This window comes from Octopus bimaculoides, chromosome 24 (assembly GCF_046866305.1).
Source record: "Octopus bimaculoides isolate indiv1 chromosome 24, ASM4686630v1, whole genome shotgun sequence".
Lineage (NCBI taxonomy): Eukaryota > Metazoa > Mollusca > Cephalopoda > Octopoda > Octopodidae > Octopus > Octopus bimaculoides.
The window spans coordinates 640,265-658,109 of NC_142951.1; the positions used below are offsets into that span (position 1 = coordinate 640,265).

The 17,845-nt window shown below is 39.1% G+C and overlaps 1 protein-coding gene across 5 annotated transcripts in view; it reads left to right on the plus strand.

The window, feature by feature from the left end:
* LOC106869567 (coronin-1C-A) overlaps window positions 1-17,845 on the plus strand; it is a 91,356-nt gene that overhangs the window by 47,142 nt on the left and 26,369 nt on the right. For all 5 annotated transcript variants that reach the window (XM_089341159.1, XM_052976598.2, XM_052976596.2 and 2 more), the window contains exon 3: window positions 14,936-15,188. In XM_089341159.1, coding sequence (XP_089197285.1) covers window positions 14,936-15,188 — 253 coding nt within the window. The remainder of the gene's footprint in view (window positions 1-14,935; window positions 15,189-17,845) is intronic.

Genomic DNA, 17,845 nt, shown 5'->3' on the forward strand with positions numbered 1-17,845 from the left:
TTTAAATGACATTTTCTGTTAATTGTAGAACATGTGAAGTTTCTGCTTGTTTTATGTTGGATAATGAAGTCATTTCCTAAATAAATGACAATGCTTTTTAACAAGGTTATGCAATTGTTTTTTGAGGAGGGTCAACCTAGTTGACCCCCCAACACTTGAATAATGCTTGGCTTCGTATCAACTACTGAAGGACTCAAAAGCAAGGTCTTTCCTTATTTAACCTTGGCAGAATTTGTCTTGTGTGACAAATTCTGCCAAGAGATGTAACTAACAGATTCTGCTTTCAAATCTAATTGTAAGTTTTGAAATAATTGGTTAGATCAACCTTTTGGAATTAGAAGAAAGCATATTGGTCAGAGCTGGATGCAACTTGAGTTCTGATGACTGGATGGGTGTCAGGATTATTTCTACTCTCAGGGAAGGGGACTTGTTGGTTACATTGACCCCCTGTGTTCCACTGTTACTTAATTTATCAACGCCGAAAGGATGAAAGGCAAAGTCGACCTCAGTGGAATTTGAACTCAGGACGTAAAGGCAGACGAAATACCGCTAAGCATTTTGCCCGGCGTGCTGACGTTTCTGCCAGCTCGCCGCCTTTGAGTGGGTGTCATAATGCAATCTCACGGACTTGCCCACTCACCCGCTCCACTCCACACAAGCACCATCATCATCATCATTTACTGACCCTGTCCCTTTCTGGCATGGGTCGGACAGTTTGACAGGATCCAATGGGGTCCAAGGACTGCATCAACTTCCTGTGTCTGCTTTGACATGGTATCTGTCTATGGTTGGATGCTCTTCCTGAAGATAGCCATATAGCAGCAGTTCTTTGTTCAAAGACCACCTCCGCCAAATCCACTTACAAGGCTTTGGTCAGCTTGTGGCTATAGAAGACACTTACCCAGGATGTCATGCAGTAGGATTGAACCAGAAACCACGTGGTTGGGGCAGCAAACCCCTCAATCATGCAGCCACACCTGCACCTATGTTCCTTTCTTCTTTTTTCTTTTAATCCCAAGTCATCAAAGAAATGTCAGTTTTTTGTCACACTGGAACACAAGATAATTATTTAGTGAGCACCGAGGTAGACTTGGACATGGGTTTAGTTTCCAGTTGTATTTTATAATATTTAATATCCACTGGAAAGACAAGTATTGAGGACAAAAGGTGAAACAATTGATACCACCACCACCACCACCATCATCATCATCATCATCATCATGTCAGAGAGTAAATAAATATTTGGCCTATATTTTAGGATTAACAGGTTTTTTTTGGTTTTTTTTAAAGTGGTATCTTGTTTCAATGAACTGATTTTTTTTTCTTTTTCTGAGGCATTCTTTAAAAAGTTGACATTTTTACATTTATATACTTTGTTTAGTCAAAATACTTTTATCTATATTTTTGAGGGTAAATAATAATAATAATAATAATAATAATAATAATAATAATAATAATAATGGTTTCAAATTTTGCCACAAGGGCAGTCATTTTGGGGGAAGGGGGATGAGTCGATTACATTGACCCCCAAGTTTCAGTGTCTGAATCTGGGGTTATCACTTTTTGACTGTCAATTTTAGTCTCTCCCTTCTCTTCTCTCTCCCTCCTCCCTCCTTTCACTCCTTTCTCCTCCCTCTCCCTCTCCCTCCTGCCCTCATCTCTCTCCCCTCCTCTCTTTCCCTCTCTCCTCTCCTCATCAAACCACTTTCCTTTCAACCTCCTCTTCTTCACCTCCCTTCTTTCTACTTACTCCCCCCCTCAATCTTCTTCAGCTGGTCCTCCATTATCCTTCCTCCCCCTCCATTTCTCTCTCCTCCTTCCTACATCCCTCAGCCTCACTTCTTCTTCCTTACCAAAACCAGTTTCCATTGCCAGACTTCTACAAACCTTCATTAAATCTATGACAATAGAAATCTTTCTCTTTTCTACCAATTTACAATTTTAGGCAGTTTTCTTTCCTTTTCTTTTACCCTTTTTCTTTCTTTTTCTCTTTTTTTTTTGTCAAATTTTTTCTTCTTTTTTGGTTCCATACAATAAATAACAAAAAAATATTTTTTTTTAAGGTGATAAAACCAGCTCGCTTGGTTAGGTTGTGTTTAATCTGATTTAAGGAGATTATGTAGCCAAGTGACAAGTCAAAGGATTAGTACTAGCAAAGGATCAACAATAATCACATCACAAATAATCCTGTATGAATTTGTGTGTGATTGTGTTTTTATACATGTCTGTATGTGTGTCTATATGCATGTTTATGTGTGTGTGTGTATGTGTGTGTGTGTGTGTGTATGTGTGTGTCTATATGTATATATATATAGTGAATATTTTTTGTTTTGTTGTTTTTGTTGTTTTCCTCCCACTGTTAACCCGTATTAAAGCAGGTTGAGAGGCTTAAAATATTTTTGAGCTAATGAAGTTTTGTCGTTGAGAATTACCTGTTTATGTCATGTTGTTGTTGTTGTTAATGGTGTGTGGCAAGGTTAGTTGTGTTTGCTGTGGATTTATTATTCGTTGTATTTTACCAACGTAACCTTTGTCTCTGTGAGACAATTGGTGATTGATGGAGATGTGAATGGCGTGGCTCTGTTGTCACTGGCTCAGTTTAAACATTGTACCAGCTTTTGCATGTGGGTGTGTCCCTGCATTTAGTAACCCCTTTTATACCATCCCCCTTGAGACTGCCCTTTACTGCTAATGATACAAACTTCCCATTCTAAAGGGATCTAAAAATCTTCCATCAAAATTTCAATGTTATATTCCAAACTGGCTTAATTAATTGAAGCCAAATTAATGGACTTCGACAGAGATATGATAAGAAAAGGCCTTAAAGAATGGTGCAGTTTTATTTGTCTTACAAATCTAAAGAGTCCAAGATGGAGTTGTACAATTGATGAAGGTTTGAGGTACTTAGGGATTAATTGTCTCTGCTTGCATCAAAGGAATAGTTTTGTACAATACCTTCTTCAGATAAAACACAATCAAAATCCTCAAAATTGCTCCACATGTCACAACCTTTGATCTCTTTTGGTGTTTAATATAACGAAACCATGTCTTAGACATCAGGCTGTCTCTACATACTTTAAGAATAATTTAGCTCTGCCCAGCTCTCCTCTTTGGAACGATGCACAAACATTCCTAGGTTGCATCAAGCACAAGGGAGGAGGAGGAGGCCATCTGACTGACATATTCCAACCATTAGTCTTTACGTGTCAGGTCTTTTACAGCCATTGCTTTAATAGGTTCTGCTCTGCCAAATAAACAAACTGTGTACCACCTCGACTCAAGCTCTCTTGTAAAATTATTTTCATCAGGTCACAGTAAGAAAAATGTACAAGTTTTTCATCCTAAACTTTGTGGGTTTTTAGGCTTTTCACCATATTTGATGCTGTTTACTGGTAGATTTTGTTGTTGTTATTAAGCTTTACATAGGTCCTCGATGGAGTAGGGTTAGGGTTAGATCGAGTAGAGCTTTGATCAAAAACTATTCAAGCAAGGACCATCATATGTTTTTGGGGGTTTTTTTAATGATTATAGGTTGTGATAAGAGGGAGATCTGGCTGCAATTTTAGCAGGTTGAGCAACCATTTCGAGTCTCCCTCTTTGGCTTGATTTGGTTATGTATAATAGAATGTGAGAAAGCAAAACTTCAGCTGCCTCATAACTGATAATGACTTCTCCCTGCCCTCCCTCTCACCACCACCACCGCTGCTGCTGCCATCCAGAAAGGTGGTGGGTGTACAGGGTGAGGATGTCAGTAGATGAGTAAGTAGTTTGAGAAGAAAAGTGTGTTGGTGTCTGCAGGTGAAGGTTAATTAATGAGTTGATTGATATTAAACGAGGGATAGCAGTAGTTGTTGGGGTGGGGGTCTACGGTCGTAGATGGAAGGGCCTTTGTTGGATTGTTTAGGCGGAAGGAGACTTGTGAGAAATGGTAGAATGTTAAGAAATGCGTAAAACCATGGCAAGATGGTAAGGAAATGAAAATAAGGAATTGAAGAGAGAGAGAGAGAGTAATGAATGACAGGTGGAAGGAAAATAGGAAGGAATTACATCAGAAAGAAAAGAAGGAAGGAAGTGTGAGTGTTCAGTGTGTTGTTGCTACAGTTTCACTGAAAAAAAAAGAACAAAAACCACCCAACACCCACAGACATTCTCTGCACTTCCTAAAGATATTCTTCTCTTTGCATCAGGTATTTTCAGCCAATATGCCACAAGATACCTGCGTGCCACATATCGTCCACAGGTGTGCTGTGAGAGGTTTTTTTTTTTGTTTTCTTTCGTCTTTGTTGTGGAGGCAATATGGAAAAAAATGACGCATTATTTAGAAAAGTTGGGCTTTGAATTCGTTTCAAATCTGCTGCTGTTTGGGTGTGGGGTGGGTGTCTTTTTTTGCGTAGGGGAACTGCTTCTGTCTCTGTTACTAAAATAACATTTTATCTGCCTCTTTCTCTCTCTCTCTCTCTCTCTCTCTCTCTCTCTCTCTGCGCCACATTTCAACCTTGAACTTGACCTTCAGCAATAGTTTTAACTCCATTTACCCTTGACATGCAATGAGGTGGGTGTATGGGAAGAGGAGGAGATTCCTGGAAATAAAATAATTTACTTTGATGTTTCCCACTTTACTTCCATTTTATTTTATTTACTCAGCATCAGAGCTGTTTATCTTTGCTGGAAATGTTGCTTCATACTCACTTCATAATGACTATGACATGTTCTCAATACAATCTGAGATATTCTATCACCACTGAAAAACCATTCATCTTTTGTGCTTGTCACCCCCCCCCCCCCTCCACTCTCAAGATCATTTCTATGTTGGTGTGGTGTTCTTCTTCTCTCTTTCCAGAAATATTTCTTATTACTTACCTGGAAGCTCCCAAGTCTTTGAGACACACGAGGCAGGCAAAGTGTGTCACTGATCACACAGTTCCTCACCTCTCTCAATGCATCGTTCTATATTCTATCAGTCAGCTGCATGTCTCTGTTGTTGGGTGCCCTCTCTGTCTCTTTCCATAGGTTTCCCACTGAAGGACTCAGTTGCTGGGTCTTTCACAAGACCCAGCCACACAAAGTTGAACAAAGGTTGTTGATTGTTGTCATGCCTCTTGATCAACAACAAAGTCACTTTGTTTTGATGCCAAGAATTCTCTGTATACCTCTACTGTCAAAGATGTCCGATCTCTTTTCAAGGCTGATTTTCGTCTGCCATGGTTTTCACCTATAAATAGAATTGGCAGCACATTGTTGTTGTTGTAGAACCCAAATAGTGACCTTAGGAATAACAGTTTGCTCCTTCAGGTCCTAAGAAAACAAGGAACACAGTTTTAAATAACAATCCATTGTAAGCTGACAAAATGAATCCTTATTAAACATCTGGACATCTTTTGGGCCTCATTTAATTCCTTAAGGGTCCTCCCAGACATATCACCGTTATTTTTATCTCTTTCCTGCTCCACCCAATCACTCTCCCCTTTCTTCTAAAATATGAGTAGTTCGGTGACCCTTTAAAGCTGGGAACTTGTTCTGCTCTGATCCCATTTCTCTTACTTTAACCCCTTCCTAGCATAAAGCCCCTTCTCCAACCCCTCAGGGTTTGTAGCCTTGCAAGCTGTATGACACCCTCACCAGTGCTGATGGCTAAAAAAAAAAAGCTTGCAGTCTATGCTGTAAACTGGTTGCCATGAGGAAGGGCATCCAAGTATAGAAACTGTGTCGAAGCAGACACTGGAACTTGATGCAGTCCATGGGCACATCGCTTCCTGTCAAACTGTCCAACTCATGCCAGCATAGAATATGGATATTAAATGGTGATGATTAGGAATAAAAAGAGACCTTTGGAAAGAAAAAAGATGGGAAAAGGATAGACAAAACCACTATTACACGGAGAATGAGAAAAGGAGAGAGAGAGAGAGAGAGAGAGAGAGAAAGAGAAAGTGAAAACTGGGTGACAATTCTAGATTCTGAAAATGAAGAAAAGCAACTGAAAAAGTTTAAGTTGAATCAGGTTAATGGGTTTTTACAATGGAACAAGAATTCTTGTAAGTCATTTCTATGAATGCATGAGTAAAGGTGACAGAGAAAACAGGTCATTGTGTTGAGAATTAAAGCCAAGACTCTGGCATTGTTCTGCCATTCACTCTTTACAATGTTTTTAGTTTCCAGTTCAAGTGACTTTCACAACGACACCAAAGAAAACAGCTCAGCTCAGTGTAAGTCAGCAAAGGAAACTAGGTCTGTTCTGTTCTGTTCTGATCCATTTATGCTTGGACAATGAAAAGCAAAGATATTTTGCATGGTATTCACAATCAGCTGCAGTTCTCATGATCTGTTGTGAATAGTGTGCAGAGACAACTGTGCAGCAGGTGGCGCTCCTGGCATGCCAAGAAGTGTTGGGTTTCTCTGTTCTGGCAAAACAACCCTGGAATTGTTTTTACACACTGTTTCCTTCGTGGAGACAACATAATTCCAAAATCATTAATCTCTGAAAACACACACAGATGAGAGAGATGGCTTGTGTGGTTAATTCTATCAAGAGTTGGCTATGAAAATAAAGGTTGTTTTTTTTTTTTTTTTTCTCCCTCTGTTCTTCCATGGAAGCGACTCACACAAAAGTGAGGTGCTTCCTGTAGGATGGGGACGGGGTGTGCTTGCCAGGTTTTTAAAATTTCTTCTCCATTTGGTCACATGTGGAGTATCTGAGTTGGTTGACTTGCTTTGATGATGAGACATGGTGTTATGAATTTGTATTCTTATGACATTCTCCAAGAATAGAAATGTTCTGAATTGTCAAACAAAATTATGTTTTCGGAGAAGACTAAGATTCTAGAAAATCAGAAGTAAAAAGCGTTTCAGCTAGACAAATATGTTGTTGGATTAATTCTGCAAAATCTGTCTTTGTTGAGTAAAAATATTAACAACTATTTTCCATTAGTTGATGTAATTTCCTCAGATTGAGAAATCCAGTTGTGTAAAATAAGTAAAATCCACTTCTTTTGCTGAAGATGTGGAATTGACAGATGACTGAAAGTGACAGATGACTGAAAGTGACAGATGACTGAAAGTGACAGATGACTGAAAGTGACAGATGACTGAAAGTGACAGATGACTGAAAGTGTAGCATTTGTCAACAGAAATAATCTGATTCTGGTTTTCTCTCTCACAACCCGCCATCCCTCCCATCACCACGGTGAAAGTTGTTAAGAATTCTTGTTCCTTTCTCAATTCCCATCTTTGTGAAACGAGTTTCTCTTCTCTGAACATGACTAAGAACAGGTCGATGGCAGTTTCAAATACTGAAGGAAGAGGGTGGTTTTGTCAGTATGGTCAGTCTTGGTCAAATAATGTCATGAGACAACTCTTTTGACACCAATCCATCTGTGGCCACCCTTGCTTGATAAAAACTTCTTGTTTAGAGGTCATTTAAATTAAGAACCTTCTTCCATCAAAAATGTTCCAAAGGCCCAGTTTAAAAATGAGTTATTTTAATAACTTCTTTGTTATTTTCAAACTTAATTGCAACAAAATCAGTGAATTTCAACAGAAATATAAGGAAATGGTTAAGAATAAGGACAGATTGTGCTTTCAAACACTGGTGGCTTTGGGTCTGCTTGTCACTATGTCCAGTCTTGGTCAAGAGACATCAAGCAACATTATACAGTCAAAAGCTTCCTGTTAGTATTAACCTGTGAAGACATTTTTTCATTTGTTCATACTTTAAATATATTTTCCTTAACTTGCTTTATACTTGCTATAAAAAAAGCAAAAAACATTAATAAGGAGTTGCTACATTGTTCTCTATTTACATAAAATACGATGTTTTATTCATGGAGTTTTACTCTAGAGATGAGAATTTACTTAAAACACTTTTACTTACTCTGGAGTTGCTGTCAAATCTTTGCCCTTTGACAGCCTCGTCTCTCTGGAGTTAATAATATTGATGACTTGTGAGTGCAAATTGTATGTTATTAACGCTCTGCATTAGTATATGTGCATTAGTCTTGCAGCAAAGTGCAGTGTATGCAGCCGCTGCCTGTTTTGAAAATAATTATTTTTCATATAATGAACATTTGAACTGTTGGTGTACTGAGGTATATTCGGCCCCTTATTCCCAGTGCCATGGATAAAAAAAAGAGATTGAAAATCACTGCTTTCCATGGTTACTCACTTGGTAGAAATAGGTACAGATGACCACCCTCACTCACTTTGGATTGTGTTTTGTCTCATACATTAATAGGGCAAAGATGTAGTTTTGTGGTTGAGAAGTTTGCTTCTCAACCACATGGTCCTGAGTTCAGTTCCATTGCATGTTACTTTGGAGGATGAAAACTGAAAGAAGCCCATTGTGCGTCCCATATAGATATCACATGATGTCTGTGAATAAACTTGATCATACAAGCAAAGCTATTTTCAGTCTTCCATGAAAAATATGTCTGGCTGTTGGAAAATATTACTCTGCTTGAATACAGGTGAGGGTTTGTGACAGGAAGAGCATCCAGTTATAGAAAAATTTGCTCAACAAATTCCATCTGATTCCTGCCAACATGGACAAGCGGACATTAAAACACTGATGATGAATCTGTCTAGTCATGAACAGAAAATAAAGCTTTTCAAATTCAAAAGAAATGCCAGGCCCCTAATGGCAGCGCCAAAGCATCACCAAAGTCATGTCACTAAGACTAAAATTCTTTCAACTATGATCAGTTTTACTGATTCTCTACAAAACTCCAGACCCAACATTAGTGAGCATCACTGATATGTAATGAAACCAGACTGCCCCCCCCCCACCATCCAGAAGAAGGCCATTCAACTAATTGGCAGTAATTCAACCACCAACATAATATCTCACAGATAGCTGGCTTCCTCCCTTCCCCCTTTTGTTCCTCTCAGCCAGCAACTGTTGCTCTACTCTCTCTACTCCTCCTCCTCCTCCTCCTGCCATCTCTCTGAAAGAGCCTCATCTCTTCATTCATTCATCTTTTTGACTCAGTGATACAACACTGAAGATCAAGTCTAGAAAGAAAGAAAAACATTATCCCACACTGGGAAACTAAAAACAAATTGTTCTTTTTCAAGTTGAGAAAAAAATCTAGAAATCTTATTTGTTTTTATTTGTTGCTCATATTTGTAAGGTTGAGGTTTGGCAGAATTGTCTGTGTGTCAAACAGAATGCAAAGTGGCATTTCTCCTGGTTCTTTGTTCTGATTTCAAACCCTGCAAGACCATCTTTGCCCATCATTTTTTCAGGGTCAGTCCATGCTGATTCCAGTCAAGGGCTGTGATCAATGCAATCGACTGCCCCTGCCTAAATTTTCTGATTTTTGTGCCAAAATGTGAAACATTTATTACATGTACAGGAATGGTTGTGTGGTTAAGAACCATGCGGTTCAGTCCCACTGTGCAACACCTTGAGTAAGTGTTTTCTATTGTAGCGCCAGGCTGACTGATTCCTTGTGAGTGAATTTGGTAGGCAGAAACTGTGTGGAAGCCCTTCACACACACACATGTACATGTGAGTGCATGTCTGTTTGCCCTCCACCACCACCACTTGACAACCTTTGTTAATTTGTTTTTGTTCTTATGACTTAGCAGTTTGGCAAATGAGGCTGATAGAATTAGTACCAGACTTCAAAAAGTACTGGGGCCAATTTCTTTGACTAAAGCCCTTCAAGGTGGTGCTCCACCTTGGCCACAGTCGAATGACTGAAACAAGTAAAAGATAAAAAATACTTGTGTATGTGTAATACTTGTCATCGTAGTAGTCAATGGCATCGTCATCATCATTTGGTCAGGCAAGCTGCCTGCATTGATAAGTCATATTGGTCTTTTGGTCTTCTGCTGACTGAAATCCTTTGTCTGCAGACACCGTGACTCCTGAGGAAAGCAGGAGTTCACCAACTGAAATCCTTGATCTTGCCTGGTGACAGTGCATTGTCTTTATCTACTCAAGATCTGCTTATATTTTCCTTTGACTCTATAAATTTATCGGCCAAAATAGTTCACATGACTCTGGCTTGGATGGTCATTATTATCTAGGACTTGCCAAGGAGCCACCTGTGGTTCGGTCTAAGGCTGTTTATTCTAATATTCACATCTGACTTCAGTCTGTGGCATAGTTACTATAACACACACACACACACACACACACACACACAAATAATTGTTTTTAGAGCATTGGCAAAGATGCTTTGTGGCATTGCTTCTACTAGCTCTTTACTTTCTGAGGTCCAATACCACTGAGGTCAACTCTGCCTGTCAGTCTTTCAAAGTCAAGAAAATGAATACCATTTCTCAGCTAGGTTTGATGGTACCAAGTAATCTTAGCACTTCAATTTCTGGCCTTGTGCCTGTATTAGAAACCGTTATCGTTGTTGTTGAGGCAGTCAGCTGGCAAAATGTTTAGCAGCATTTCTTGTTTTCACACTCTGAGTTCAAATTCCACTCAGGTTGACTTGCCTTCCATCGTTTTGGGGTTTGATAAAACGAGTACCAGTTGAGGACTGGGGTCGTTGTAATCGACTGGACTGCCTCTCCTCTCCCCAAAATTTCTGGCCTTGTGCCAAAATTTGAAACCATTATTTTTTAATCGGTAGAAAGTTACAAAAGTGACTCAAGAGTAGAGAGTTTAGTTATGTCAAACCCTGTGTGTGTAATGTATAAATATTCACGAGTGCACACTCCTTTGCCGACTCATCATGCCGTAGAGCAGATAATTACCCCCATCATCATCACCAGCATCAATAAAACATACAAATGTAAGGGAGATAATTATAAAATATATCGAAAAACAATTTCTGATTGAGTCAGAAGAAAATATAAAAAATATGTTTGAGAGGTGAGTGAGGTTGGAGAGGCTGGAATTAATTAATCATTCCATCATTTCTAGCCTTGACGAGTTCGAAAGCAAGAGTCGGTACTAACGACCTATGCAGGGCTTCATTGCTTCTAAAGAAACTCTCAATTATCGCTTAGTGAGGTTTGTGGTGTGTTAATAGCCAGGTGATTAGGACTTCTCCGTGTTGGGTTTGCCCTGACCAGTGACAATAGCTGGGTAGTTTTTCAGTTTTTACCTGTAAAAGGCTTTCTTTTCGTTGAGACGGAAGCAAAGGGATAGAGCCCATGCATCTTTGTTGGGGGCCAGGCAAATATGTCGAGCGATTATAGGCTCCACTTCCTTAAAATGTATCGGGGGAAAAAAAAATGCCGACACCTCAGAGAACGAGAAAGTGATCTGACCATTGATGATGAAGATAATGAGGCTTGCGAAGAGTAAGGAACGGTTAAATGATGAAACAACTGGGTTCAGTCGAAATTCCTTTGAGCCGGGGTTGTTGACGGAATGAGAGGCGAAGTAGCGTGGCACTAAAAGAAAGAATAAAAACTGCAGCATTCCTCTTTATATTGGTAAAAGGGAAGGTGTGTGCGCGCAAGAGCCAGGTAATACAAATTATTTACCACATTCAGGAAGCAAGCAATAGACCTCTTTAGATAAACGAAGAAAGAAAATAATATAAAAAGAAAAGAAAAGCTAAAAAGAAAAACAAGTAACGATGAGGAACTCGCCTGAAAGAAATGTCTGGATGTAAATAAACCGGCAACAACAACAACAACAAGAATGCATGGAATAACTGGCAGCATTTCCTCCTCTTCTTTATAAATAGAAAAGCCGCGGCTGTTAAAAATATACACAGGCCCAAAAATGGTGTCCGTTTCAGGATGATGAGTGGGCGGAGCAGCATCATCATCATCATCGTCATTGTGTGTGTGGTGGAGCGTCAGTGCGCAAATGTCTGAGAATGCGTGAGAGAGAGAAAGAAAGAAAGAGAGGAAGAAGGAAGATGTGAGAAGAAAAGGATCAAGAGGTTGTGTGTGGAAGAGACGGGGGAAGAAGGAGCATGTCAGGGCTGGAGAGGTCGCGCTGGGGGAGGTGGTGGTGGTGGGGATAAGTGGAAAGGTGAGAGAAGGTGTGTATTATAAATGCTTGTATGCGTATATACACACACACACACACACACACACGTACAAGTAAACTTGAAGTTTTGTCTTGAAAACCTAGCGAAATACGTGATACTTGACTTGTTTTCAGTCAGGTTCCTGTGGCCAGGCTGGGGCACTGCCACTGGTGTGTTTGTTAGTTTGTATCATTTCACTTCCACCAATGATAAAACAAAATTAACGAAAATAAAGTAAAATAAATCCGGTTTTTCACATGTAAATTTTTCTTTTAATTACGAAATTGGACGATCGGATGATCCCCCGCCCCACGAAAAGTTTGTCTGAAAGATAAATAACTGAATAAATTAATAAATTACAAGGATATGTTTTAATGAATTTGAATTGCTAATTAAAAGAACAAGGAAAAAATTTTTTCCTGCTGTCTGTAAAACTACATCGCAATTGCATGGGGGTGGGGTGGAGGGTTCACTATGTTCTCCCACCCTTCTCTCTCTCTCTCTCTCTCTCTCTCTCTCTGTATGTATGTATGTATGTATGTATGTGTGTGTATGTCTATATATATATATATATATATATATATGTACATACTTTTAATTGTTTCACTCATTTGACTGTGGCCATGCTGGGGCACCGCCTTTAGTCAAGCAAATCGATCCTAGGACTTATTCTTTGTAAACCTAGTACTTATTCTATCGGTCTCTTTTTGCCGATCCACTAAGTTACGGGGATGTAAACACCAGCATCGGTAGTCAAACGAAGTTGGGTGGAGGGGACACAAACACACAGACACACACACACACACATATATATACGACGGGCTTCTTTCAGTTTTCGTCTACCAAATCCACTCACAAGGCTTTGGTCGTCCCCAGCAAAAGACACTTGCCCCCAGGTGCCACGCAATGGCACTGAACCCACAACGACGCAGCAGGATTCAAAATGCATCCAAGAACTACATTTAAAAGCAAAACTATTCAGCAATAATAGCATGAAGTAGAATTTAATTTATCATCATCATTATTATTATTATTATTATTATTATTATTATTATTATTATTATTATTTTACTGCCGTGAAATGGGAATTAAAGGAAATTTACTCCTGGAAAATGAATTATTGCAAATGAATGGCGTCAATCACCTCAAGCAGAGGAGTAATCGGTACATTTGCGACTGGAAAGCCTGCCTGGTAATGCATGCTGGAAGTAGTGGAGATTGAATGAATATGTGTGAAGGAAGAACTGCTGAAAGAGGTATGCGAGAGAAACACACACACATTATGTATACAGGAGTCTGTTTGGTAGAACAAACAGGTGAAATAGAAGTCAATGAACATGTGTGTGTATATTATTATTATTATTATTAAATAAGTACCAATCAAGTACTGGGGTCAATGTAATTGACATGCCTATTCCTTCGAAATTGCTGGCCTTGTGCCAAAATTTGAAACCATTATTATTAATAATAATAATAATAATAATCATCAATGTATTACAAAAGTGACTCAAGGCCCGAGAATTTCATGCATGACCCCTAGGAGTGATAAGTAATGCTTACAAAACGCTCGGCCCTTGAAACACTTTCGTAACTTTCTGTTGAATTATATGCTTTGTACATGGCACTAGCAATGGCGAGCTTGCAAGACAAGAATCTCTCAGCTGAGACAGGATGTGCATCCAGAGTTTCTAAGTCACTCTCTGTAAAGAAGCAAACTCCCAGATTTGAAGTCGGTTTTGGTAAGGAGCCATGCACGGAACTCTTAAATCTTGAGTCACTTTTGTAAATTTGTATCAATTAAAAATTATAACGAACAAGAAGCAACAGGAGAGGATAAGCTTCTGATCACAATTGATGCTGAGAAGGACTATCATCATCCTTGTGATTGTTTAACATCCCCTTTTCCATGCTGGTATGGGTTGGATAACGATAATTGTTATGATGTTTTGTCTTTCTTTGGAATTGGGTGTAGTAGGGTAGGTGAGGAGATGAGGAACATCCATTCTGTTGGTATTTCTTCTTTAATATTTGGTCACTCTCAGACAACCAAGGAATATTGAAGATGGTGCCACTACAAAGTGCCACCTGATTTCTCAAAGTATTCATATTTTGGTACTTTTTTTTTTGTTTTTCTTTTGTGGTAGTTGTTGTAGTGATTGCATTGCTTCTGGCGCAGCCTTCTTTCCATGGACAAATCTTTCTAATAACTACCATCTTAGGACCTATTCCAAGCGAAACAATGTGCTGTGTTGAAGCTCCACTCTGTGATGGGATCTGATCCATCTTAGTCTTTCTGTTTTTATCTGTTTGCTCATCCAAAAGGTCACCATTTGATTGGTTGATCACCCTCTGACCCCCACTGGCTTATAGACTCCTTGACCAACACACTACGGCCACTGACTCTATTTCATGTACAGCTACCACAACAACCCTTGCCCCTCCACTGGGTCAACTCAACACACAAGTTTCTTATTTTCTTGTCTCCCCACCCCCATTTTCTACACTAAGCCATTCCTAATCTTTCAACCCCAGAACTGATACTTTCTGAGATTAAAGCCATATTTCCTCTTCAGATATTCTAAACTAATCTAATCCATATTTGTCTCCCTAATCTGCAAGAATCACAGGTATTGATTCTTCAACAATTGAAATTCCATTACAAAGATCATTTTTACAAATGCCTCAAAATCCAGTGCCAATGGGTCCCTCACACTTCTCCAAATTAATTGAATGAAAAGCAGAGGATTTTAAGAGAGATTTGGTAACAAAAAGCTTAAAGTGATCTTTGACCAAAATTCTTTGTTAATCGATGTTCCAAATACCATTTTTTAATAATGACAGCTATTTTATTAAATAAAGTATTACTTTCAAAATTAGATGAAAGAAAGGCATATTTAAATGAAAAATGGTAACAAAAAGAAAGTAAACAAATTTAAATAATATCAAAAAGGTATTGTGTTAGATATTAATTTTTTTTTTATTTTTTTTAACAGGTTGGCCGTGTTGCACATGACTGCGCATTGGTGACAGGTCATCGGGCTGCAGTCCTCGATATTGCCTTTTGTCCACACAATGACAACATCATTGCAAGTGCCTCAGAAGATTGTTCCGTCAAAATCTGGATGATACCAGATGCTGGACTTGTAACTTGTATGACGGAATCTATTGTTGACCTTCTGGCTCATCAGAGGCGAGTTGGAATTGTTGTGTGGCATCCTTCGGCACACAATATCCTTCTCAGTGCAGGTAAGCTGTTCAATTTTCTCTCTCTCTCTCTCCCTAAATGTTGTATTGTTACATGAGGTTGATCACGATAGCAACATCATCATCTGACATTAGTTACAGTTTAAAGTGTTACTGTGTTATCATCAGGGCGGCTGCAGAAGATGGTCGTGTCAGGCAAGTAACTTTTGACCATTAACTTTGAGAGTGCAGTAGGCAGCATGTCAGCCTCATGATGTGAAGTTTGTGAGTTCGATCCTTACCTGGGGTACAGATATGGCTGTGTAGTTAATTTTGAGTTCAGTCCCACTGTGTGGCACCTTGGGCAAGTGTCTTCTTCTATAGTCCTGGACCAACAAAAGCCTTATGACAGGATTTGGCAGATGGAAACTGAAAGAAGCCAATTGTGTCATCATCATCATTTAACATTCCTCTTTCCATGCTGGCACAGGTTGGATAGTTTGGCAAGAATTGAAAAGCCAGAGAACTGCACTGAACTAAAGTGTGTGTGTGTGTGTGTGTGTGTGTGTCTTCTCGTGGTTGTTGTAAATGAGTGTCATTGTCATACAAGTAGTGTCATTCATTTCTGATCTTCTGTGAAAACATTTCCAGCCAAGAGGAAATCTTACTTTACTTGGAAACGGGTGAGAGTTTGCGACAAGGAGGATGGCTGGCTGTAGAAAATCTGCCTCAATGAACAGCATTCTGACCCATGCAAGCACAGCTAAGTGGACGTTATTGGATGGTGTTTATTGGATACAGGGGACACACACACACACACACACACACACACATTCACTGATATGTTTGTGGATGTATATACATATTTTTTCTCTATTTTAGAAGTATTTTCTACACCAACAGAAAGGAAAATAAAATCAAGTCTTTCTTTTTCATAAATACAAGAGCAATAAATTTTAAAGGGACGGGGAAAGAGTTTAAAAATGAAAAACAGAAAAAAAAAGATAAAGAAAAATTTGATAGGAAGGAAATAAATTATACAATTGTCCAAGCGGAATTCAGGTATTTTAGAAACTAAAGCATGAAACTCAACCTGCCTATCAGAAGTGTAAACATCATATACTATTTCAATGGTGGTTTTTGCCGAGGCTGACTTTGCCTTTCAAACTCTCAGAGTCAATGAAGTGACTACCAGTTAAACACGGGGGGAGGGGGGCGTAATTGACTCTTCTCCCCCCCCCCCCCGAAATGTCAGGCATTGTGTCTACAGAAGAAAGCAATATTTCAATGGTGGGTTTGTACATGTAACGTGTCCCACAACTGCATAATTTAATGAGGTCAGAGGTATATAACTGAAAACTGTGCATCTATTATGCTGGTGAAGGTGGGACACACATTCCAGCAATGGCTGGCGTGCTACTAGTTTTTTTTTTGTTTAGACGACACAATGGCCTTGGCAAATATGAATAAATAAATAATTATAAAAATAAAGTCTCCCTACAAAATATCCAGTTCTAAAAAGTGTCTCTCTAAACATTTACCTAAAACTAAAATATAGACATATCTTTTGAAAGGTACAATTTTCACAACCACGAGACTTTGTTTGGAGTCTGTCTGATTGTGTAGCATCTTGGATATGAAATTGCCAGGAGAATTTTGGAGTGGGGGTTTCAAAGTCCTTTGCGGGTCATCTGAAAAGAAAAAAAACAAAAATCCCTGCGGCATATCATTTGCTGTAATGTATGTCACCAATTCACCATGGCAACAGAATGATGAAAATTGGTGAAAAGAAAGGCCTGAAATTTGAAGGAAGGGAACCATTAATTATAGTATCCCCAATGCTCTCATCTGGCACACAGCCACTCCCACTCGATACTACTCTCTCTTCTCAGTTGAGGGCTTTTTTCCTTTTGTTTTGCCATGTAAAAAGCACCCAGGACACTCTGTAAAGTGGTTGGTGTTAGGAAGGGCATCCAGCTGGAGAGACCTTGGCAAAACAAAGGAACCTGCTGTGGCTCCTGGTCTTGCCAGCTTCTGTCAAACTGTCCAACCCATGCCAGCATGGAAAGCAGACATTAGATGATGATGATGATGATGATGATAATGATGATGTTGAAATGCACAAGTATTTCAGTGATACTTCATTTTATCAGACTTAAAAAGATGAATGACAGGATTTACTCTGAGAATGAAAAGTGTTGGAAGAAGTCTCTGACTTTGTAACAATTCTGTCAATAAAATAGAAAAACAAAATGAAACAAAACACCCTGTGATAGAAAAGTTGATTCACCTAATAAGATCAGTTTAGCAAATTTAAAAAGTATTTAGGGCAAATGATTTCGGTGGAGCCCATCCCATACCAGTTTATACTTGTGAGACGGTTTGAAGCCAGCTCTGTAATTTAATAAAACACTCCTGAATTGCATTGAATGCCAGCAAAGCTTGCAGTGGGAGCTGGATCTCCTTACTCCACCTGAGACTCATAAATATACAGCATGGTTGTATGTTATAACATGGTACGACTGATATCAGCTGCGAATCCTTTTAGAAAATGTTTATCTAAAGAAATTATAAAGGTCAGGGAATTAAAATGAAGGAAGGAGAAAGTAGGAGTGCGTGGTTGGAAAGTTTGCTTTTCAACCGTGTGGGCCTCAAGTTTGGACCATCCAACAGAACGTCTTTGGCATCAAGTGTCTTCTATTAAAGTCTCAGCCAACCAA